The 26,453-nt window shown below is 35.7% G+C and overlaps 2 protein-coding genes across 2 annotated transcripts; one reads left to right on the plus strand and one right to left on the minus strand.

The window, feature by feature from the left end:
• Positions 1-287: 287 nt before the first annotated feature.
• Positions 288-13,613, minus strand: LOC106718011 ((E3-independent) E2 ubiquitin-conjugating enzyme UBE2O). The gene is made up of 25 exons (XM_045679883.1): positions 13,127-13,613; positions 11,688-11,915; positions 11,215-11,457; positions 10,880-10,994; positions 10,470-10,601; positions 9,990-10,126; positions 9,468-9,640; positions 8,977-9,129; positions 8,447-8,648; positions 8,191-8,316; positions 7,863-7,963; positions 7,520-7,655; positions 7,352-7,438; positions 6,986-7,193; positions 6,247-6,437; positions 5,680-5,769; positions 5,046-5,288; positions 4,863-4,962; positions 4,410-4,548; positions 4,125-4,214; positions 2,405-2,523; positions 2,004-2,239; positions 1,499-1,696; positions 1,176-1,326; positions 288-1,087 (listed from the first exon to the last, which is right to left on the minus strand). Exons 1-25 carry the CDS (start codon positions 13,349-13,351, stop codon positions 759-761), a joined length of 4,152 nt encoding a protein of 1,383 aa, XP_045535839.1. The 5' UTR covers positions 13,352-13,613; the 3' UTR covers positions 288-758.
• Positions 13,614-14,997: 1,384 nt separating this feature from the next.
• LOC106718072 (TBC1 domain family member 16) lies at positions 14,998-22,046 on the plus strand. The gene is made up of 7 exons (XM_014512068.2): positions 14,998-15,982; positions 18,997-19,193; positions 19,444-19,945; positions 20,203-20,347; positions 20,757-20,863; positions 21,165-21,346; positions 21,832-22,046. Exons 1-7 carry the CDS (start codon positions 15,114-15,116, stop codon positions 22,023-22,025), a joined length of 2,196 nt encoding a protein of 731 aa, XP_014367554.2. The 5' UTR covers positions 14,998-15,113; the 3' UTR covers positions 22,026-22,046.
• The last annotated feature ends 4,407 nt before the right edge of the window (positions 22,047-26,453 follow it).

The raw sequence follows: 26,453 nt of genomic DNA on the forward strand, positions 1-26,453 counted from the left end.
ACAGATATGAAAGGAAAAAAAGCATACTCTTAGAAAGTATCTTTAGACAATAAAATATCAGGATTTTTCCACGAACTTGTCTAGAATATTAGAAAATATTAATAATTTAGGAGCATTCAAAGCTAAACAATAACAAAATGCAATAAATATACAGTAATGCCGTATTATTTATAATGTATAAATAAAACGCATTAAAGTCATGTTATAATAAAATAAAAATAGATTTAATCATTTACATGTAACCATGTAAAAATATACACGATTAAATGTTTTATTAGGTTTTTTTATTTATTACTTTATACGTAATATAAGGAGTGTATTATTGAGTGAGTGAATGTATGACTATAGGTTTATTTGAAAGTTGTTTTTTATTCCATCATTCGTAAACGTCTTATAAAGAAGCAGCTCCACGATATTAAAAACCAATATTCTAAATTCCGTCACTAAAGGGTGTAATTATTCTATTTCTCATGCAAATGTCTTACAGTAACAATATCTCTAATGCTATTGAAAAAAGTACTTTATGTGTAGCACCTTAAAGATTAATCTCGCATAAACCCAATAGTTCGATGAGAACAAAAAAATCCGTGGAGCGCTTTACGATGCTGTATATGTTTGTGTGCGTGACGTGACGTGAGGTGACGTATTGACGTTGTCAAATATCTTGGCGGCTCGGAACATTGCGAAGTGAGCAGATGACCTCGAGCTGCCAAGATATTTGAAAAGAGGTATACCTAATGGGCGAGCGGCTATAGCGGCTATAAGACGGAGGGAGGGACGTCGATGTCGTTGCGGCGCAGCGCGGCGCGGAAGGCGTCCAGCGAGGAGCGCAGCGTGAGGCAGAAGCCGCGCGAGGCGGGCAGCAGCGGGTACTCTGGCGGCGGCAGCTCGGTGCTGGCACCGCTGGACAGCAGCACCAGCGACTCGAGGCGCTGGCAGAGGGCGCTGGCGGCGCCGCGCATGTGCCGCAGCACCTCCTCGCGGAACGGCTCCGGCGGGCTCACCACCATGCGCGTCATCGACTGCACCAGCTTCAGGAGCACCATCTCGTTGTACATCCGAGAATTTTCTTTGCCCTGCTGAGTTCCTGCACGCGATAAATAAATTTAAGAGTCTGATAGTGATTTATTTTTAGACTTACGTAGTACAGAACTAGGTGTAAAAAAAGGGCTGACCTTTTTGCTTCTCGTAGCCGGCCTCGTTGAAGTAGGGCTCCGCGTTGAGGATGAGGCCCTGCAGCGAGACGATGACCTGCAGCAGCGAGCTGTCCTTGCCCCACACCTCCACTCCGCGACCAGACCACGTGCCCAGCAGCGACACACATACCTACACACATCAGTTACAATATTCACTCATGTCAATGTCAGTGATTATTGAGATAACCTTATTTAAAATATAAAACCTATATAGAAATATAAATAAAAGAAGAAAAAAAACTTGACAAGCAGACTACGACAATTTAGTTTGACTTAAGGTTGCCGTGTGAGGGTGTATATACCTTGCCATCCTCGTAGAGGTTGGGGTTGAGGCGGTCGCTGCAGTAGGAGTGGTAGTGGCAGAGCGGCGGCGCGCGCGGGTACTCTCCGCCGAGCTGCACGTCGAACACGAACAGCCCGCCCTCGTACGGCGTGCGGCTCGGACCCGCTATCATCACAGACAGCAGGTCGATGCGGTCCTCGAACCCGCGCACCCACACCTTACATACAATATATTACTATTTCATTAAAAACTTCATAGCATTCAGAGACTTATAAATGATTAGCAAAATGTCAAAAAAAAAAAATAGTACGAGTAATAGACACGTTTTACGACAAAACCGTATCATTGACAATTTTTAAATAATTTTTTAAAGAAATTTAGCAACTGCGTAACCTCTCATTCGAAAATGAAAGCAAAAATCCTGCTAGAAGGACCATAAATAAAAAACACGTAACTTTTTACATATATAAGTTAATGGGCTAAAATTCTAGGGGAGGTGATTTTAACTAGCATGCTATACTGACTCCAGGCGGCAGGTCACTCTTGAGCAGTTTGATCTCCCGCTTGACTGCGGAGTAGAAGGAGCGCGGCTCTGATGGCTGCAGCATGGACAGACGGAAGCGGTGCGCGGCGGGCGCACTCTCCAGCACGCAGAAACCTTCACCACCCTCCGCATCCACCTCCGCCTCCACCACCCCGCATGCCACCTCCGCCTCCACCTCCGCGGTTGCCAGGGGCGCCGCCTCCGCTGCCAGCATATCTGGTAATAATTAAAAGTCAAGTTAGTTCTTGAAACGTACGGATTGTATCATTTTTAGCTTTTAAAGGGAAATGGGGTGGGGGGGCGTTGCGAGTACATCAGAAATAAGTTTCAAGCAGTAACTGCAAAGTTTATATTCAATATTATTTTTATAATTAAACGTACTTTTGGTATCGGGTGAAGCAGCAGTGGCGGTTGTGTTGTCTTTAGCGTCAGCTGGCACAGCCTTGGCCTGGCCCTTCTCCTCCTGGTCAGCCATGCTCACCACCAGCGCACCATATTGACTGTAATTTTTATTATAGTTTTAGACAGATGTTTGTACTAGAACTTTGATTAGAATAACAATGATTTTATTTATGGTAACACTCACACGTACACTTACACACACAATATGTTACCGAACGATTGCGAACTTTGCCAATTTATTTGGACAAAGCACATCAAAACTAGTCAAGATATCTGAACGAATTGTGGCAGTGAAAGTATTTTTTCTTTTTGCATATAATATTTGCAATTCGTTTACTGACAGTTTATAATATGACTAGTATAATTAAACTAACAGAAATCGCAAACGATAACACTTATTGAGTTATTTATTGTTAACCGAATGCTAGTAATATAAGGTAGAAAGATTTTAGGTCTGTATATTTGTACTACTTAACTAATGAAATGATTGACACAAAATTTACATTTACATAATTTTCAAAATACAATTCGCAATCGACTTTATTTTTTGTTTTTTGCCATGATTTTTCATCTTTTTGACATACACTTAAAATTAAAAATATATTTTACACTTTACAAATGAAATTAAACCAAATGGTATTAATACATCCAACAACTTCATGCAATTAAAGTTATTTATAAATTTGCAATTAAACTAGTCGGATTACAAAACAATGATCAATAATTTATACGCGCACAGTTTTCATGTACATTTACTTCGGTAGTAATTCTTCGAAATGCATAGGGATAAAATTTTGATGAATTCAAGCCATGAAAATATCACACAGAGACATACAAACATTTTAATGCACGCAAGACTTACATTAAACAAATATTATATGAAACTACGCAACGAATACTAGAAGTAAGAACACTTCAACAAACTAAATCTATCGGAAAACAGAGAAATTAGGTTACCACTTTTTGTTGAGTCATAATAAAATTAAAAATATAAAAAAAAAGAAAAAAAACTGTGCTTGTTCAGATTTAAAAAAAAAATTCGTCGAAAACTAGTAATGAAAAAAAAATGCTAAATCATTTTAATGTTCACAAAAAATAGACAATTAATGAAATATAAAAATGACTCAATGCTAAAAAAAAAATACTTATCCTTTGTTTAATATAAGTATTGCGAATTCGAGTATTAAATATGAAACTCATCACAACAATTAAAAACATCGATTAAAAAATTAAGCGGTGCTAAGATATTAGTGGAGATTTCAAAAATTTAAACATCAAAGGACATGGAAACATTTAAAGTTAAAAAGTTTCACATAAATGTACCAGTTGTATGTGAAAATTGAAAATAAATAAGGTAAGTATAACCGAAAATTAAATACAATAGCAAAACAATATATATGGAAATCTGTTCAAAATCACACGAAATTTTTTACTATGAAATTTATTTTACAACAAAAAAAATACTTAAATTTAACCTTCTAAACAAAATTTTACCTATCTGACTCGAAGGACCATTTTCACTGTAAAACAAAAAATACTTTGAATATCACCTATTTGTCTTTAAAAAACTTTTTAATAGTACTATTACATATTCGAAATTTTGCATTTTTTTTTCTTCAAAAAAAAAAAATTTTGTACAGATTTCCATTTATACAAATAAAAAAATAAGAAATGCCAAAAAAATATAATTGAATCTCACACTGAAAAGTGGTAGGGTAACTTCTCTTCGCTCGCGTTTGAATTTTTCATTAAGTTGTTAAGGAATTCGGCCAATTCTTGCGGCCTTCTCCTGCGGAAAACAAATTACAGCCTTTATACAAAGCTTCCATACATTCGAAATCAACGTTTATTTGCAATTTAACTGCGTAAAAAAAAAAACTGAAAATGTATATTTCTTTTATCTCAATTTTCCCATATTTTGTTATTAATAATGTTACATGATATAAAAATGACAAAGTTTTCTTGTCATGGCTACAGTACGTACCGGCTGACCTCGGCGTGCGCCTTTACGAGCTGTGTGTGTATGAGAGAGCACAACTTGTAGCACACATTGCGCGGCCCACCTTCTGCCTCACACTCCGCCCCCGCCCCCGCCCCCGACACAACCCCCGCCTCACCAACCACTATACAATATACTCATTTAGTTAACTCATATCTCAGATAACAAACTGAGAGCAAACACTGTAAAGTACTGAACATCTATCTATATATATAAAAGAAAGTCGTGTTAGTTACACTATTTATAACTCAAGATCGGTCGAACTGATTTAGCTGAAAATTGATGGTGAGGTAGCTTAGAACTAGGAGACGGACATAGGAACTTTTTTATCTTGTGTGCATTTTTTTTAATCCGCACGGACGGAGTCGCGAGTAAAAGCTAGTATCAAATAATATTAATTGAAGAAATATATATAAAATGTCTAAATAATTTACTTACCATTATCTGCGGATGTATTTTCAGAGGCCACAGCACTGGAGCCTGACTGTATCGCCTCAATGTTTAAATGCAATGGCTTTTTCAGAGAATTGCTTTCAACCTACAACATACATTTAAAAACTAAAATAACGCAAACACCAAAGTATTAATATGTTGTATTGAAATTTAAAAAAAAAAACTCACGTCCATTGCTTCGAGGGTAACATTAGCAGATATAATAGTATGCTTCTGGTCTTTGGTCTTGTCATCGTCGACGATCATAGCGTCGAGTGCGGAGTCCTGCTCGTCGGTCTCCTTGGTCTCCACGGTCTCGGCGGTCTCGCTGGTCTCGCTCGGCGTGAACAGACGTGCGAGCTGCTCGTGCACGCGACGTTCGCCAGCTCGTGGAGTACTAGCACCACGTTCACGTACACGCTCTAGTAGACCCTGGTTACATATTTAATTATAATAAATTGAAATAAATATGACTTGCGAAAGAGTGATTTTTATTAATTAAAACTAAGTACTTTTATTGTCAGAGTTTCGATGGCTCAGGGGTTAAGCACTTGATTTGCAATCTGCAAGTCCTGGGTTCGAATCCCATTATCCCATATGTACATTTATCTGACGTTCTTACGGTGAAGGAAAACTTCGTGATGCAACCTGCAAATATCTGAGAAGAAATTCAATGATATATGTGAAGTCAACCCGCACTTGGCCAGCGTGGCTGACTATAGTCTAGTCACCCCTAACTTGGGGTAGGGTCCGAGACCCTCAGTGGGGACGTATAGTGAGCTGATGATGAATTTTACTATAAAAACTATGTACACATATTTACCAAAAAATGATCTTCATGGAAGAACGAAGTGCCCATCAGACGATCGAGGAAGCGGCAGTCTTTGTAGAGATTCAACAGTTTTCTCATTATCTATAAAAATCAAAACATTAAATTCTGGTCAAATAAATAATATACACATATTTAATGTATTTGACAAGTAGGTAAGTTGTACGAAGTTTACGTTAACACATACAGGTAAAACGAGGTGAATACAAAGTAAATTTGAATTTTTTTTTAATATAAAAAAAAAATTAAGATTTTCTTTAACAAATCGCTGATTTCATCGATGTATAAAACAGTTGGTTCACTAAAGAAAAATCTTCTAAACTAATATTATAAATATGAAAGATTTATTTGTTTGCATTGAATAGACTAATAAAATGATTGGATTTTTTTGGGAACTTACACACTATCCCCAGGTAACATAGGCTATATATATTCCTATTTTTTTTTTAATTTCGCGCAAACAAAGTTGCGTGCCACTACTAGTTCATCATAACGGTGTAAAAACAATTCCCAGTTTTGTGTCTATATATACATTTGTCACATAATGTATGTAGTACATACCTCCTGGCTCTGCAAGGTGGGATGTTTGGCAAACATCTCCTCAAGACGGCGCATGGCAACACGGCCGCGCTCAATGTGTGCCGCCACACGCGGCTCCAGCAGACGTGGCACACCGCTGCTGCTCAGCACCACCGCGGTACCACTGTTACCCAACTCAGGGGTCGTCTCTTCACTAGGACTGTTGCCCAACACTGCAATTAATTAATGTAATTTTACTATCTTCATCATCAGCTCACTAAACGTCCCCACTGAGGCTCGGAGCCTATCCTGAGTTAGGGGTGACTAAGACATAGTCAACCACGCTGGCCAAGTGCGGGTTGACTTCACAAACATCATTGAACTTCTTCTCAGATATGTGCAGGTTGCATCACGATGTTTTCCTTCACCGTAAGAACGTCGGATAAATGTACATATGTAAATCGAAAAACATATTGGTACATGGCGGGATTCGAACCCAGGACCTGCAGATTGCAAGGCAAGTGCTTAACCCGACGCTTTACTATCTTATCTTATTTATTTATTATAAATGCGAACGGAGAGATGGATGTTTGTTTGAAGGTATCTCCGGAACGGCTGAACGGATCTTCTTGAAATTTGGCACAGACATAGAACATAGTCTGGAAGAACACATAGGATACTAATTATTTTTTATTATCCGTGTAAACGGAGTCGCTGGCGAGCTAGTATTCCTATGAAATCAATGTGAAGGTGAAAATGCTCTAAATTTTGGGCCACTGACCGGGTAGACTGATCTTCCTCCTGCCGTGGATGTGCAGCTGCGGGGCGTGGGGGGCGTGTGGTGGGGGCTGAGTGGGGGGCGGCGGCTGTGGGGCGGCGTCGGGCGTGCGCGGCTCATCGCGAGCTGAGCTCTGCGTCTCCCAGGAGTCCTCCGAGCCGGATGCATCAGAGCCCCACAGCTCACCCTCCTCAGAATCGTATTCCCCGACCTGCGAACATGGGAGTAAGTTTCGAAAATTTAGTTTTTTTCTTTAAATTTTAATGAAAAGGATCTTCGTAAATGTTGGTGACTGTACAAAATTAATATTACATTTGAATATGATTCCCTTTTAATATGATTGACATATAATTTTGTAAAGAATTTTACCTTATAGAGATCCTGTGGCCAACACATGCTGGTGTGACCGTCAACCCACCACACCTTCACGCGACCCGATGGGAAGTTGTCGATAACCTTATAAATAAAATTTACCATACAAGTTAAAATTAACTAAATAATTTATTAGTAAAATAAATTACAAAATAAATGACCAACCTGTCCGGCAGTACAGTTGGCGTCTTCTCCAGTAAAGTTGGCGACTCTGATGACTACAGTGCCGGGTCGATATTGGAAGTCCGGGTGGTCTTTCAGATCATACACGCTCATCTCGCTTTCATTCAACATTTGCGGTCTGTTGAAAAATAATTAAAAATATATTCCTTGTTTCTAAATTACAGAAAGAAGTAAGGATGAGTGGAAAAAACGCTGTGGAGATTAATTTCACGTATATTTTTAGGATAGATAAATTAATGAAAAAAACCAATGTGAACGAATGAAATGTGAAAAGATGAATGAGTGAATGAAAAGATAACACGCGAATGAGTGAATGTGTACTCACACAGGCTCGTCAGCACTGGTGTAGGTGCGGTACCAGTGCACAATTGCCGTACGCCCGTGATGGTCCACGCGCTGCACCACGCCGTACTCTCTGTGTTTTAACTGGAATTCATATTATTAGGTATAAAATATGTAACTTCATATTTACATAATTTCTATTTAACTCGACCACTCCGAAAAAAGATGACTGTATATATGAAAGCTTCTTATGTTATATTTTTGCAACATTCAAAGTATTTCCATGTGAAGTATTGATATAAATTTTTTCTTGAACATTTCCTATATAATATAAACAATTATTGTGCCATAACATATTACAAAGAACTTACTTGTTGATTTTCTTCAACATTAGCCGCGCCGCTGACAACAAAATCACCCGGGAAACATTCCTGACCGTCCAAATGGTGAATAGGATAGAGTTGGGTTGATGGTATGCCCATTTCTATTGTACCATCCTGCAAAAAAAAAAAACAAATTGAAATACTTTGTTACTTCGAAAAAAAAATACACCATATTTTTTTTGTAAAAGTCCTTTCATGGACTTTGGAACAATAGTGTTATATGGTAATATGGATTAGTACATACCTGCCATACGACATTAGCGCGACTGGTGGTGTGCAGAGTCTCTACAACAACGCGGTCACCTAGACGCGGTGGTGGTGCGGGAGGTGCGCGGCGAGCAGTTCTCTTCAGTCGTTTGCCACGCAACAGCCGCACCGCCAGCTGCGGAGACCGTTTACCACGCTGCGACGCCGCGGATGAGCAGCGTGATGACCACGTTGCACCGCTATAACAAATTATAAAAATCTTTACACTTTATTTCTTCTATTAAAAAACACTAGGGAAGTAACACTTTTCACTATATCTAGTTCTTGAAAAAAAATTATTAATATTTTACGCATATTACTTTTACACACACGATGTTTCACATCTGCCAGGTATCCCATGACGGCTCACGTTTTTTAAATTATTTTCTTTGTTGTAAACAAAAAAATATATAGATATGCTTAGTATTATATAGTCGTCAATCTCATACTAATTGAAAACAAAGATAATATAACATTTAAAAAAAAAAGTGTTAAATAAGGTAAAGTGATAAATCAGTAGTCAGTCACCTATCAGTATCGCTGCCATCACTGCTGGTATTCTCCCAGTTATCAGAGTCGTCGTCGTTAAGGCAGGAGTCACCCACTTTACTGTCCCCATTCAACAGCTGGCTGTCCTCCTTGCTCGGCTCCGGACTGCGAATGTGGGATTTACTTAGCCCACTTTATTGTAAATATATTAATAAACATCTACTAGTAACATATATAACATATATAACATGTATTGTTAACACGTTGTATGCCACTACGAAGTTTTCGCAAAAAAATTGAGTCATATTGTGTCGGTGGCATTGAATGTGTTAATGAAAATTATTAATTATTGAATTTTAGATTATAAATTGAAGATGCAGTGCTGTGATGTTGAGAATAATTGGGTACTAATGCGTTAAAAAAAAATAACGATATGGGTAGGAAATTAACGTCCTCGACTGTATTTATAATTGTGAAGACAGAAAGAAAATTGTGAATAAAAAAATATAAAAAAGGTTAGTGACTCTTACCTGATGCCAGAGTCATTCTTCTCCTCGGTGGCTGTGTCTTCCTGGCTGCTGCCGACGGGCATGGTGACATCTGCGCTTGGCTCTATCTTAATGCTGGGGCAGTTGAGGTCCGCCTTCAGAGCTTCGTCCAGCGACTCCAGCTTCTCATCGCCACCATCCACTTCCATTTCATTCTAACAAATATTTGCATGACTGCTTAAAATTGTCTTATAACAAACCTTTGACTAAAGAATAATGGACTAGACAGAGTCACCATTGTACTAAATAAATTGTAATTTTTGTGCTAGTTGAGGTAAATAAAATGTACATATTATCTTGCTAACATTTCTTTATAAGTGCATGTTGTCTCCAAATTTTACACACACAAAACTAGCACAGGGGATTGTACTTCCTTGAGAGGTCCTGTCATTAAAACGTCAAAGTAACAAAAAATACTTCATTTAAATAAATTTAAAAAGTGCTATGTCTACTAAGGAGTTTTATTCTTAATGTTGGTTTCTAAATGAATCCAAAAACACTTACATCTGTGGACTTAAGTTTGCGATGTGAAGAGGCACGCTTTTTAGGTCTCGAAGGGATGTGTTCTGTTGAATTTGCATCAGTCTTTGAAGGTTTTTTCACTGGCCGGCTCTGTTTACGAAGATTCCTGTAGAATTTACCTGAAAATGTTTTGCTTATTAGTAACTATTTCAAAATAATAAGTCTATGAATGTTAGTAAATGTATTAAAAAAAAAATAATATTATAAAATGCGAATGTTTAGATGGATAGATGTTTGTTTGAAAGTATCTCAGAAACGGCTGAACGGATCTTGATGAAATTTGGCATAGATGTAGAACATAGTCTGGAAAAACACATAGATTACTATGTTTTTCTTAATACCGCGTGGACCTAGTACATATTATATGTACCTCAATGGGGTGAATTAAATAATTTATAAAGCTAAATATTTAAATTAAAAAAAGAACCATACATATAAGTACCTAATATTATAAATACTTACTTTGATGTTTTCGCCACTGTTTTTTACTAACAAATGTATCTTCGGGGCCAATTGTGAGGAAATTTCTGTCGCCAACCTGCAGCGTACAGGGTTCAAACACGTTCAGAAGTTTTAAGTTCTTCAAATCTTCACCTGATAAAAAATGAAAATATAGAGAAAATTATAGCATTTTTAATAAAATGTTGTTTGTAATGTTATGCGGTAGAGGAAGACCAAAGAAAGTATGGATGGATTGTGTGAAAGAGGATATACGTAAGAAGGGTATTAATTCAGATATGATGGCTGATAGAGTTGTATGGAGGAGTAGTACATACTTTGCCGACCCTTCATATGGATAAGGGCAGGTTGATGATGAAGACGGAAATCAATATGCTTTCACACAACAGTAGTAAAACCCCACAATAACATACCTTCAACAAGGAATTTGGGCTGCTGCGGTGCATTGGAGTCAGTGACGAGAGTGGAAAGCGCACGGCACTGCCAGTGCACGCTGACACTTTCAGTCACCACAGCTTCCACCGTGAACTAAGACATTGTCACCCATATAACTTCTTAATCAAACGAGCTGATGTGGGCTTTGCAATGCCACCAAAAATAAAAAAGTCTAATAAAATAATGTCAAATTATAGTGACATTTCGTTTTTAAATTCACAATAAACAAATATGTAAAAACTCAAAACTATTTCAATAACTGACTAGTGATTTTAACAATAACATTAAGTAACATAATTAAAATTTAACTTACCTTATGGTCATGCATTTTGTGTTTCCTCGCAGCTTTCATTTCCTTGGTGACATGGAGCCAATTGGCACTATCCAGAGTTCCCAAGGGCCCATACACAACCTGCCCCGGGTAGAACTCAGACGAAGAGTAAGGGGTGGATCGACGTCGCCTCATGGAATAGTCCTCCAATGGACAACTGTCCAGGTCTGGGTATTCAAGACGAGAACCATCAGCTGACACGAGACGAAGTTTACTGTGCACAGCCTAAACAAAAATACATATCTCAATTTATACATAACAAGAGACAAGTCATTTGAATTCAATATTTTTGGAGATAAATTTCAATATAAGTTGACTTCAAACTTGGTTGGTCTAACATATAAAATAGGGTTCAGCTTAGCCTGGGCAATGTCAGTGTAACATCCATAGTAAGGAATTTCGTACCAAAATCCAGTATCTTGTTGTCAATACTTATCATTAACATACAAGCTCACCTTTGATGTTCCAACCCAAGAGTCAAGGCACACAGCTAGATCGGGTGTGAATTCTTCTAACGGTTGTAGTCTTTCACTGGCAACACTGGGTATCACATGTTTAGTTCCTACAATCTGCAATGCTGCTGTCATCACTATGTCACGGCAATATCCCCGCTGGGTGTCCTTTCCAGCTATGAGGCGGCGAACAACATCGCCTGGCATCAACGAACGGTCTGCTAGACCGACCTGTCAATTATACATATATAGGTCAACACAAACATCAAAAAAAAATTGGGAATAATTTAATAATGTTTCTTTTCAACACTTCAACTAAGCCTAAGCTTGTGCTAGGTAGTTCATGACAATTTTTAAATAGAGATATCAAACCCAAGACCTTATATTTTTATCCCACACTATAGTGGTTTAGTATTTCTTGAGCCCTTTATCAATCCTTTTCATATAAAATTAGTATTTGATCACAATTTCACCCTATGTTCATTGTGGGAGTCAAATGTTGTGTGTACCAGTTTAAATTATAGAGAATTTCCATAACACAATGATAACATAGCATACAATGTAACCACATTGTTTGTGAATTATAAGATTCAAGAAATGCAAATTAATATGTTTTAATTTGTTATCAGCCAATATGTTATGCTTTTATCATTATTATGAATAATTTGACTTGATCATGTTCATTAATGGTTTCATAGTATGGGCTGTTTGAACCTTTATGGTGAATCTATGCCATTTGAATGCTACACAGTGCCCTTCCACTCATCCCTCTACACTCGGCACAGAAACTCATTTGATGTTTCAAGAATTTTTGAACACCTCAATACATTTGTAATATTTAAATCTCCATAAGATTTTTTTAAACAAAGAGATAGTAGAAATTCTTCACAATTTATATTACTGCCCAAATCTAACTAATAAAAACTCTCAGTAATTTTTCAGCACTAATATTGTGATGTTGCATAACTTAGTCATATCATCCCTTCCCGCTATTAGTAATACATGAAGGAACATAGTAGCCTTAACAATTTTGCATAGTCTTATTTATTTGAATACATAAAAGATCTGGTTTATAATATTCTGTGTGGAACAATATAAATCCTTCAAGCAAAGGTGATAAAAAAATTTAATCAATCAATACTAAAGTTATTAATTCAAGTGTCTAAATTATTGTTATAAGTTGGTAAATGCAATTAATTTTCCAGAAGTTAGCATCTAAATTTATTAACAGAATTATAATGCATGTGGGTACTTTATAATTTTAACATAAAATATTTTATACCTTAATTATAAAAGCTCCTTGAAGGATACAAATCAGTCTTATGCTATGCAAAACTCACATTTTTGTAACGGTTTTCAAATCTGTCATTAAAATCGCACTGCAATAGCATGCTTCAATGTACTTGTAGGACAATGTATTTTACTATTGTCTGATTACTTACCGATTTTTCAGAAATAACTCGTTCGGTTCCCGAAGGGTGCCACACAACACGAATTTCGCCTTTTTGGATAGGTGTTTCAATGTCGCTCTCCTGATCACTGGAGTTCGCTTCGTAGTTTTCAAGTACAAGACCGAATACGACTTGGCCGCGATTGTTGATTTTATACACTTCATCCTCGTAAAAATATTGAAAATCAGTAGGAGAGCCTGGATTTTGCCCCGCCATATTGACGGGAATTATCTTAGGACACAAATAATTTTGTTTTTTACGTGATTATGTTCTTTCTGACAGCTGATTGCAATGTGTGGCGCATGCGCTGTCTACAAAGGGGGCATACGAAATTTTGCCTGTATCTGCATTTTATTTTCCCAGACACTAAATACCCCTCCCGAGCTCGGAAGAGTAATAAAACATTTCCAATAAGATAATTCGTTTTCCAAATCACGATTTAATAAAATAACGCGTTTTCCTAACGTTTTAACCAACTGATAAATAACGTCGTCGGTTAAATTATTTTTTTGGATGGGGTATCCCATTCCATTCCGTACCAAAGAACTCAAAAATTATAGATTAATAATGTCGTAATGATGCGTAACATAAAAATTTCTTACGAATTTTTATAGAACCTGTTATTTTGGTATTTCAAAAAAATTTCAATGACTTTCCATTATTTAAAAAAATATTTTCCTGGAAAAATCGTTCTATTCGAATAAAATTATTTTGTATGTTTTTTGACGAAAGTAAATAATGTAGTCATAATTTCTATTGAATCGACAGAGGTTTATGTGAAAAATTTACTTTTTATTATTTCCTTTAATATAGGGAAAAATATTATTATCTGGAAACATTAGAATTGTCAATTCATTATGCAACGCAGACGCCATCGTGCGGATTTCAATGCAAAAAATGAGGACTTTGTTTTGTTTCACGCAAGTTTTTAACTATTTTAAATCATAAATACTTTTTGATAAAATGACAAAAATTTTCATGATAGTATTTGTGTGTATTCAAAACTTCACTACAAAATCGGTCAAACCGGCCGTTCCGGGGATTACCCGGGACAAACGCGGCCTTGCGGACAGACATACAGACAGAAAAAGTAAGGGAGGAGTGGCGGCGGCTTGTGAAGCGGTTCGCTGATACATAATGACCCCGACCAGTCTGGAAAGACTCCAGCGACGAAGAAGAATAATTAATAATAATACGTTAATTTTTTTATATCGAATAAACTAGGACTTGAATATTTTTCCGCTTGAGGTTGACTAAAACATGGTACGCTAGCTTAGCACGCAGGGCCGGCGTTAAGATTGGGCGCGGTTGACCGACCGCCCAGGGCGCTGGATAGAGATGGGTGCCACAAACCTGTTAACCACCCTAAATGTATGGTAAAAAACAGAAAGCGCCGTAATCTCGCCCAGGATGCTATCACACCTAAAACTGATATCGCTCATACGCGTGTTGCTGGTGTGCTTGGCTTGGCTATTTCTTATTATTGAAACAAATCTTGAAAAAAATGAGGGAAAACGTTGCTTTATGAACAGAGATGATCTATTGATTGTATCTACCAAATTTTACATAGTTGAGCTTTTAGTTGCTTCGTTTATTACATATTGAAAAATCTTTATTTTCTTATACCTAATGTCAATTACCTACCTACCACCGACCTACTCGTATATGCCTATTCGTAATAATATTATTGAAGTAATATGAAATGTACTCATGTGTCAGGTCAGTACAATTACAACGTGGTTAATTAATATAACCGAATACGGGGTTCGGATTACGTCGGTGTCACTCGAACGAGTTTTGCGCGAGTGCCGGCGGCGGCGCCCGGCGCTTCTCTTGGCCCCGATCAATACCGTCTTATCAAGCTGTGTGGGTGTTTACATGCGCGCTCTCAGTACACACGGAGCGTCGCTCAAATGAGCACGTCGCGAATGATAACACGATATTTTAGTTCCACAAGCGACAAGGAAATGTGATCGAAATGCCGCTGCCCGACCTCATTAAGAGAGCGTCCAGCTACTTCCTAGGTTTGGACTTCGAAGACAACGAGGAACCGCCCGATTATGTCGACAATGAAATATTGTTTTGCAAGAACAATGTTTGCGTCCATCCTCCAACGATTGCGCGACACGAATTAGATATCGTACACCATCCTGGATACTTAACTGTGACCACCAAGGTATTTACTGACCAGCACAACAACTCGAAACGGCCAACTCTATTTTTAAATTGGATACCTAATTCCACGCTCAAGAAGTGCCCATCGGCAGTCGAGAGCAGTCCTAGTGAGGAGCTAGGCCTCACTATTCATAAACCGACAAATCCGAAAGATATACCGTGTCAAAAAACAAATAGGAAGAAGGCAAAAGTAGATGCAAACAATGAACATGCGTTCTCGGACTCCTCAGAAACTACAAGCCTCAATTCCAACTTTGATAAGCAGAGCATTAAATCGACAGATACTCGGTTTACACAGAATGATACAACGGACATGTCATCCAGTTCGAAGCCCACTGTAAAATCTTCGGATATCAATAAGAATGGTTATCGTTTAGAGAAGGATGAATCGAAGGAGCAAATCTTCGAGTTCGAGCGCCACGTACGTTCACAATCAATGACGTCGGTTAATATAACGATCGCTAATCCAAACGTGGAGAATATCGATTTGACCCCGGACTCGTTGTCGAGTGACAGGTTCATCAGGTCACTATCGCTGAGCTCGTGCGATGAGTGCAATCCCAACTGGATGAGCACGCCCGAGTTCTTGGCGCTGAAGCATAATTTAGTTTTCCCGGACAGTGTACACAGTTCCCCCGTGCCGCAGCGGCGAGCGCCGATAAAATGTCGAAGGTGAATCTTCTATAAAGTTAATTCTATAATAATAATATATTATAATATAATAATATAATATAGCCTTTATTCGGATACAATATTCGTGACATTAATTTAAATTGATTTATTATACATTTATATTTACATAATATATATATTATCCGTTTGCCCCGTGGACATAGGCCTCCTCCAATCCCTTCCATTCTTCCCTTATTTTTGCCCTCCTAGACCACGTCCTTCCAGCTGTAGCATAATTCTATAATAATAAGCGATCCCCAAATGATTATACTCATTAAATGTTTGCCTGCAATTTTATTTTCTTTATCGTATTTAATATGAATTTTCAAATAATGTGCTCTTTCCAGATGCTCTTCTACAGAAACGTCACTTTTTACGCACTGTTTATTTATAAATAACAATTTTGTATATTAATTACTATAATAATTGCTAAGCCAAAAATTTAAAAAACAAGAATAACAGAAATTAAAGGCGTATCATAGAACTTTTTGCTGAAATACTCGGTTACCTAATTTAGTCTTAAATATTATCGCTTTCATATAAATCCATAATTTATGCAGTGTGTTGTAGTAAGTAGGTAATTTTTATGTTTTATTTTGTGTGCCGCCAAATTTTAAAATTGTTTAATATGTGCCGCAACAAAAAAAAGGTTGAGAATCACTGCCCTGATGTAACAGAAGTTAGTGAACCGAACATTGAAAATAAACAGTTGCAATTCGATTCGAATTCCGATAGGCAGCATAATAATTAAATAAGTACTCCAAATAGAATTCAAAGTCTAAGCAACCAGTAAGAAATATTTTGAGTTGTTCAACAATTCAACAATTATGAAGCGCAAATTAACAGGAATGCAAGCGATGTTTTTATTTAATAACATTTGTTTGCCATCATAAAACGTATATCATATTATATTTATCATATTATGTAATACGATGTTGCCTATTTTTAAATCTAGACTTTATTTGCTGATGCAAGCCCTTATTTGCAATTACGTAAATACTGCAACATGATGCGTACTTTAAAATGACCGAATTGGACTTTCCAGTCCGCAGGGATTATTAAAATCATTGTTATCGGACAGTTTCAAATGACTTTTTCCGTAACTATAAAAAGGCTTAATTAAATAAAATCGTTTAATAAGTTTCGAACTGTGTTTAGAATGGGGAAATAGTTAATTTACGTTACTTTTCACTCAAAATATAATATATGATGTGTTATTATAAAATGTCTTTACATTGAAATGCATTTAATTAAAATGTATAAATCATAATATACAGGTATTGTTTTCATAGTAACTAAATATACTAAAGGTGACCTGGATAAAAGTTTAGGTATGTGAAGTGCAGCGTCGAGCCTATGTCGCGAGAGTGAAAATACAAGCAAAATATTTTTTCGAATACACTCTGGAGAGAGTTTAAAATAAAGTATTTTATATATATTTTACATTTATCAGAAACACTTATTTAGGACACATATGTTGCAGGGTGTCCAAATGGATCCCATCAATAAATATCCTATTGGATCCCACTAGATCTGGAATGGATTCCTTGCATTATCATCGTTTTACTCGAACGTTTCCTTTTTGACCGATAACATATAAGTCAGCTAATGTAGCGTTAGTAAGTTCTTTAGTTAATTTTCAAACGTTATCGATATGTACGATAAAAGCTACTTATTACACACGAACTAGTAAAACGTTTTAAACTATTTACATATGTATGTTGGTACTTTTAACTTTGACATTGGCTCAAGTTATAAGAGACTACATTCCCAAGTTTTTTATAACCTTAACTATTGAAATATAGATTTTTTGGATTGATTAGAATTGGTTTCAATCAGACTGGATGTACAGAAGTATGGAACTCAAGAGCTTTCGTTAATTTCTCAAAGATTTGATCACAAAGCTTGATGATGTCTAAAAAACGTTATTGTTAAATAGTCTTCAGTTGACCAAATTGTTAGATATAGTATTCATTTGAGTATATTGTTCAGGGAAAATTCTCGATATCCAGGTCGCTTATAAATATTCAGTTAATTTGTAGGCGGCTCTATTGCCTTATACTATTCTAAGAGCTTTCGGAATTTAATTACTGGAAAGAAGGCGTCATGCCATGAATTTATGCAGCATTTATGAAATAGTTAGATACTAGGGAGAATTTTAATTCTTCTAGATTAAAGTAGAATTTATATTTGCGTCATCGATGTCGTAGAATCTAGTTTAAATAAACCTTTAAAAATTATTTTTAATCATAACAGTTATTATTAGTTATGCGTATATATTATAGACATGAGTGTTACGTTTTAATTCCGATAATTACAAAAACATTTCCTTGTTATCTGCGTCGATTTGTGATGATGGTTTAATTTTATTCCTGTGCATATCATTACATCCTGTATCTTATCTTTATTAAATTTATTTATTTGTAATACTGAAATTTAAAATGTGTTTTTAAGTTTGTGTTTATGATTTCGATAACTCCTTTTTATTTAAATAATATTACTTATGTTGTTTCAAAAATATGTCTTAAATTCGATATCTTGAGGGCTTTTATTTTGACCATACGATATGATATGACCGTAGGTTGAAAAAATGTTATTAAAGTTATCTTGTTCGAAAAAAGACTCAAATTATTTTCGTGAATTTTATATTCGTTGTCGGTTTTCGAGTACCCTCGTTAAAGTCACAACACAAATTGCATGAGTCTGCCAAGTTTTTTTCAACAACTGTTTTAAAATTGGACACGAAAAGATGACAGACTCAAAATATTTTTTTGTTTAGGACCCTTTGAGAAATCATTTTAATTGAGGATAGCTTTTTGTTAGATAGTATTTTTTAATTTTAATTGAACAAGTGAATGTCAAGTACTCTAAATATACGGTACGAGACTCCCTTATTGATAACTTAAGGTTCGTGCGACAGTTAATTGGTTTATTTAACTCTTTTAGAAATGCTAGGCTTTCAGAGGATTTGTACTCAATTTAAGAAAAAAAGTTTTTTTTAAAATTATAACCAGGTTTTCGGTGGACCTGAGCCAGATGCGATCTCTTCGCCTTTTCTTCAATGATGACAACTGCACGTGCGGGCAGCTGGTGGTGGCGTCGCGGGAATCGCAGTACAAGATTCTGCATTTCCACCACGGCGGGCTTGACCACCTCGCCCAGGTGCTTCATAGGTGGCACTCCTTGCTGCACAACATCAAACTCACACCAGGTACCATCCTATTTGTAAGCATTTGATGTTTACGTATTTGTTCTCAACCTCTGTAAACAAGTAAGTTTATAAATGTTAAACTGCGATCATTATCTAACCTCTAGTAGGTATCGCAACAAAGATCGATCACCTAGGTCTATACTGGTCATGTGTTTTACGTGGTACGTTTTAAAATATTTTCTGTTCTTCGATATTATTGTAAGCAAAGATTCAATAATGTAGGAATTCATGTTATTTTTTAATGTTTCAGGCTCCGAAGAACCTAACTTACCGTATCGACACTTCATGGTTTGTCGTCCTGAAGTACAAAAATCAGAACAGCATCCGGAAGAAGGGAAGGTATCGAAAATAACTCCGGAGTTGTTCTATGGAAAGATTATGAACAGCAAAGGTATTATAGAAGATGATCTCTTTTTGAGGAAGTGTGTCTTCTTTGGAGGTCTAGACAAAGAATTAAGAAGAGAAGTATGGCCTTTTCTTCTCCACTGTTACCCTTATAGTTCGACGTACGAAGAGAGGGAAATAATATTACAAATTAGAACAAGAGAATACGAAGAAATTAATAAGAGAAGGTTGGAGAAAATGACACCGGAACAGCATGCGGTGTTCTGGAAGACGGTTCAGTGTGTTATAGAAAAAGACGTGGTCAGAACGGACAGAGGAAATCCATTTTTCGCTGGCGAGAATAATTATAATATTGAAATCATGAAAAACATTTTATTGAATTACGCTGTTTACAATCCGGTGCTTGGGTAAGTAAACATTTCCTTCCTGCAGTTATCATGAGTTAAAACTAGGCCAGTTCAGAGGTTAAACGTTTGCCTCGTAATGCGCCTTGGCCGAGAAATTAATATCAGTCCAGATTTCTGATTCTCGTTTATCTCTAACTGCCGCTTTCGAAGCGTTAACTGGGCACTAAGGTAGATCCTCAGTGTAGATTTCTCATAGTTAATTGCACTTAAATAACGTATTGCTTCCATCATGTGCTATGTTGTAATTTTTATACCAGGTACACGCAAGGCATGAGTGACCTGTTGGCACCAGTGCTCTGTGAGATCAAGTGCGAGGCAGAGGCGTTCTGGTGCTTCGTGGGGCTCATGCAGCGCGCGATCTTCGTCTGCACGCCCACCGACAATGACATGGATAACAACCTTGTGAGTAAAATTAATTATTAAAACTTTCGCGAGGCATTTTAATACAGACATGGGCCACAAACAGCACTACACGTGACTACGGTATTTAGAGGCAAGAGAGATGTGCTAGTATTGCGCCCAAATCACTTTTCTTTGTCCACCTTTTTGGGTTGTTGACTTATGTTTATTGCACTCAGTTTGTGCATCTTGTTCCTCGGTTCATTATTTTTGAGGGTCTTGACCTGTTACTTCCCGGCGCATATTGATTAAATTGTGAACTACTTTTGTTTAACAATGATGAATTTTTAAATATGAATTTCAATGTCTTTTATTTTGCTACTGGATTACTGGTTTGCTTTAATAAGAAAGGCATAGAATGAGTTCATTCATCCTACAGCTGTTGTTGGCTCATTATACATTTGTATTACAGAGTTTCTTGCGGGAGCTTATAAGGATAATGTTGCCACATTTCTACAAACACTTGGAGAAGCATGTCGACGCCATGGAGTTGCTGTTCTGTCATCGGTGGATACTATTGTACGTTAAGAAAGTTTATCTCAGTTGATCATTAATAAAATTAGGCAGTATGTCTGATCAGAGAAGTTAAATAAATCGCGTAGAAATACGAAGACAATACAAAGCTATACTAAACAATATACATTTTTTGTCTTTGGCAACTATAATAATGACATGCAAAGAGACGATGTTAGCGGAACGTGTGTGGAAAGTTCACGTCTTTGCCTAAACCTTTGATTTGCTAATTGAGTATTAATTATTTTTAGACAAGAATATTTTGTTGATTGTTGCTCAATGAGAAAATTTTAAAACAACGTTGCAGATGTTTCAAGCGTGAGTTCACGGAGGCTGTGGCGCTGCGTATGTGGGAGGCATGCTGGGCCACCTACCAGACCGACTACTTCCATCTCTTCCTCTGCCTCGCTATTATCGCGGTCTACGCTGATGACGTCATCGCACAGGATCTCAACACAGATGAAATGTTACTGCACTTCAGTTCCCTGGGTAAAGCCGCACTCATTTGTTTGTCTCTTATTTTATTTATACCAAAAATTAGTACCGACATAAAGCAGTGGACCTAACAAGAATATTTACTAGCGCCATCGTGTCATCATCGACAAAATTTGTGCAGCGCCCCTGTAGGCGTAAAGTACATTAAAAATCTCTTACTAATTTTGTTATTGACGAAAATTTTCACAAGGATCACAGTTTCTTGCTCATTCTTTCACCCAATTCATCTTTCAAAGACCAAATTTACGAATTTACCATCGTATTATCTAATACTGCTTTAGATTATTTATTCTATATGAAATAATTCATACATAAATCATATCTATAAATTCGCTGATAAAACACGACATTTGACGACTAACTTTTATAGAATAAAGAGGCAAACGGGCTATGGGTTACCTACATAATAATAAGCGATTAAACTTTTTATACATTCGGCATGCATTTCTTTTTAATTAACGCCTAATCTACTTCCATAGCGATGTACATGGACGGTCGGTTAATCCTGCGTAAGGCTCGAGGTCTCCTCCATCAATTCCGGCAGCTGGTGCGCATTCCGTGCACCCTGGCGAGCATGTGTCAGCGCTGCGGCCCTGGTATCTGGGACTCTACGCATCGCCCCAGCGTCGAATGCACCGGCGCGCATGACATCTGCGCATACGCAGTACAGTAAATAAACTGGGTATATTTAAACAAGGAATTTGTCAGAGCTGGGCGTTAACTCGTTAATCCGTTAATCGTTAATTAACGAAGTTAACATTTTGCTTAACGGATTAACTTTTAAGTTAACTTCAAAAAGTGTTAACGCTTTTGTTAACTTCCGTTAAACTCAACTTCCGTTAATAAAAGTCCGTTAATCGTTAAATTAGAAACTTGGAGACGTGCTGTCATTTTGTTTAAATTACGCGCCACGCCACGCTCGTAAGTTCAGCTATGTTGGGCGACTGTCGGCTACTCGAATGGTGAACGAATGAGTTGATAATTGATATATGTAAAGTTCGCGTGCAAGTGTGATGTATCAGAGCATCCGGGAAAGACGTGACCAACAGGACAAAATCAAAAGAAGGTTCCAAATAGTATATTTCATTACGAGTATGAGAATAGCCCACATTCCGAACGTTCTTCGTCCCTGCAATACGCCACTTTTTGAGCAACTAAATTAAAACACTTTTTTACTCGTGCTTTTTCTTTAGCTTTTCCAAACTCGTGCGTTCTCTTTCCCAACTGTCAAAATAATGTCTGTTAAAAAGAAAAACCAACCACGAAGTTTTTACAAAAAAAAATAATAATTGAAGTTTTTATGATTCATTCAAATATTTTTAAAATGAAGACTAATTTGTTACAATATCAGATTTATTGAGTTTATTGTGTTTTTATTGTTCTATTAAATTGCTTCATTTTTTCGCAACTGTATCAAAAATAGTTGTTTAGTACACGTGCAAAACTGTCATTACAACTTGTTCCAGCTATAGACATTTGTCGAAACTCTTTGCAATGACAGGCTTTCCGCACTAGTAATGAAATATACTATAATGCATTCATACTTGTCTCTAATACTAATGTGTACTTTCTATAAATGTATATGTATAGTCAAATTACTATTTTAAACAAGTGTCGCCACATAAGTGTGAAATTAGTATGTATAATTTTGGTATGGTTAACTGTTAACGATTAACTTTAACTTGCGTTAACTTTTCAAGAATTTAACGCTTTAACGATTAACGAAGTTAATTTTTTAATTAACGAATTAACGATTAACGAAGTTAACTTTTCGATTAACTGTGCCCACCTGTGGAATTTGTTATAGTAAACTATTGATAATTGGATATTTAGATGTTACAATACAAAGATAGGTATAAAGCTATTTGTCAAAATATCAACCACATTTTTTACAGTTTGAAAAAAAAATTGATATTCCGTAACTAGATTAATTTTTAATTTTAGTCATATAATTTTTTTTATTGAAAACACTGTATAATTTCTAGTCATTGTAAAATAGATTGTATTTATTCCTATAATATTTCCTAGTACAAATTTTAATGCCGCGTGCCTAACAAATAAATATAGGGGAACCTGTTGTACTTTGGACAGTTTTTGACATTTTGATTTTTTAAAAATAAATATTGAGGTCAAGATTGACCAAATATACACATGTGTAAAGATCGGTTATTTAATTACTTATTGCATGTATCAAATGAAAGATTTTTTTGTTTCGTTGAGAGTTTTAAGCTTCTGAAGAAAAAAGGGAAAACTGTCCAAGGTACAACAGACTGGATGTACCTTAAACCGCACCTGTTGTACCTTGGACACACAAAGACTGAATTAAGAAAAAGATTGTAATTTGCAATTACAGGTTTACTTTTTGCTATATTAATAATAGCAAATGGTGGTAGATTATCATATTAACACTAATTAACAATCAAAATAGTTAAAACATTAAACTAACAAAAATATTCTCTTAGGTATCAGTCTTTTGTTATAAGGTAATACACACTGAAGTATCACAATGAAAACTTATCCTTAAATATATAAATATTATACTTATTTACATCAACAATATTGAAGTGAAATATTCAGTTAACATTTTTAATAAAAAAAAGCAGCAAATATATAAACTTAAACAAGAATAATAAAGAATCGTCTCGATTTTTAAACATTAAATTATTGTGATTATTTTGAGATTAAGAGAAAGTTTAGCATAGGAGGTATGAATCCTCCACCAGCATTACAGGCGGCGATTAGTGTTACTTGTTCCCTCTTTCTGCGCTTGTTACGGATCCAACTTGCTTAACACCGATCGGTGCCAAAATTTTCGGAGGGACATGCAGCTGCTTGCAAGTCAGATGGGCATTGAGAAAGTGCTTTCTTGTAATTTTCGAAGGTCAAAACATCCCCGCCATTTTGTTTGAATCCCATTCAGTTGGATACTTCATTCCATTAGACTTTGCAAATTGACATGCCAGTATTTGGACGTCTTTCAAAGTGAGACCAAACTGGAGATTAGCTGCTTCTTTTATATACTGCACGAGAAGTTTTTCCTGGTTTTCATTGAAAACTTTCTTCACCGAAAGATTTTTATGCAGATCGGTCATAACACCCTCATCGGAAACATTGTTTTAATAGCGCCTCAAAATGCTTCGTGAAATATTGAAATGTTTAGATGCACCATAAAGGGTAAATTTTTTCTCTTTTATTAATTTTATAGCATTTTCCAATATATTTCTGTCTAATAAAGGTCTTTTAAAATTATTTTTGCTCCGCGGCATTTTTACTGTGACAAAATGTATATTTGTTACATGATAAAATAAATTCAAAACAATAAGAAGTATTTACTGTTCAAAGTACAACTACCCTGATGTACCTTGGCCAGTGTCCAAAGTACAACGTCAGTTGGGTGGTCAAGGTACAACAGCGGAGGGTTCATTTATAATAGGCTTCGTAAGCACACTTTGAATTGATGTTAGGTTTTAATTACCACAGCATTTAATAGAGGAATAAAAAAAGAACAAATTGCAAACAAAATGTTTTTGACAAATAAATATCGTGTTAAATAAATTGGCATAAAGTTCTATCTAATTATCGTACTTTTAAAGCAAAAAATCAATAATTACCTTTTACATAAACACTGACGCGGTGCCAACGTTTCGTAACTAACTTCACGCGGGAGTGGACAAATGATGTTTTAAATGCGATAGACAAGATTAATTTACAGCGCGCGATATTTTCAAAATAAACGATTGTTCAAGGTACAACCATGTTCAAGGTACCACAGGTTCCCCTATATAAAATAAATGCTTGGTATTGCATAAGATTTTTTATAATAATGATATTTAATACGTAATTTTGATTATACATTAAATGTGGTGAAAAATCTACACACAAACTAGCAATGATTTTTTTGTTAAATATCATTCTTGTAAAAATGCGTATATTCATAAGTGTATGTATGTATTAATAAAGAAAAGTAGTTAAGTGAATTTAAAACGCAAGTAAAAATAGTGTAGTTGTTTAGAATGTTAACAAAATATATACAAAGGTTTCTGTTGCAAATAACATTTCAAAATGTATTAAATCTTCGTTCAAAATGTATAATCTTCAAAAATATATTTGTCTTTTCAAAATGTTAAATAAAATGTTGAAATATTCACAAATGTTCTCTTAAATTAAATAACAGTATTATAAATGTATAAACGTTTTGAAAACGTTGAAGAGTTTTATCAGAAATATGTTTGAACATATCATATTTGATGTTCGTTGTGTTCAACGTCGAATTTATTTAATACTTACTTGGAAACTTTATTTCAAATATTGCAGAATAACAGCAAACTGTTTTGCGACTGTAGTACTCTACTATACAATGTAATAACTTATTTTTGTCCGTAACTAAAACTTATTTTGCTGAAAGAACTTCGTTATTATGACAGAAAAACCGTTTCAACTCATCAAAGTTTTGATGGTTACAAATTATACATTTCTTGTAATTCGTAATTTAATCCTTACAAATGATTATGTATGAACTCGTTGACATATTGTGTTTGAATATACTAAAAGTGTAAAGTACTATTTCATTTAAATAACACACAGAAAAAATAGATAAACAAGTATGTAAATGTTTCGGCTTTGAGAAAAAATATAGCAAAAATTATTTCGTCTATTAATATGTTAAACGTCGAGTGTTTTAAATAATATCTTGTAAATAAAATAAATCTAATAAAACACGAGATAACATGTACCTGAATCGATATCTCATATCATATTGTAACTGCCATATCCTAAAAAAACAACTGTACGTGTATTTGGCAGCTATTAGAAAAATCATCATAAAAATTTGTTGAAGTGTTTTGTGACAATTTATTTTAAAATAAAATTAGATTTAAAGAAACATTTTTAACCATTGTATCACGCAAAGAAGATGACTACAGTTTAGGGATAGATTATATTTACGATATGCTCATAATGTTTTGGTCTTGAAGATTTCTTTTGTAATTATAGTAACTAAAACTTAATTAGAACGTATCTCATCAAACTGTACCTATTGTAATTTTTACTTTGTTCACGTAAACATTGACTCTAAATGGCTATGACTAAAATATTTTGCATA

Source organism: Papilio machaon, chromosome 10, assembly GCF_912999745.1.
Source record: "Papilio machaon chromosome 10, ilPapMach1.1, whole genome shotgun sequence".
In the NCBI taxonomy this organism is placed as follows: Eukaryota; Metazoa; Arthropoda; class Insecta; order Lepidoptera; family Papilionidae; genus Papilio; species Papilio machaon.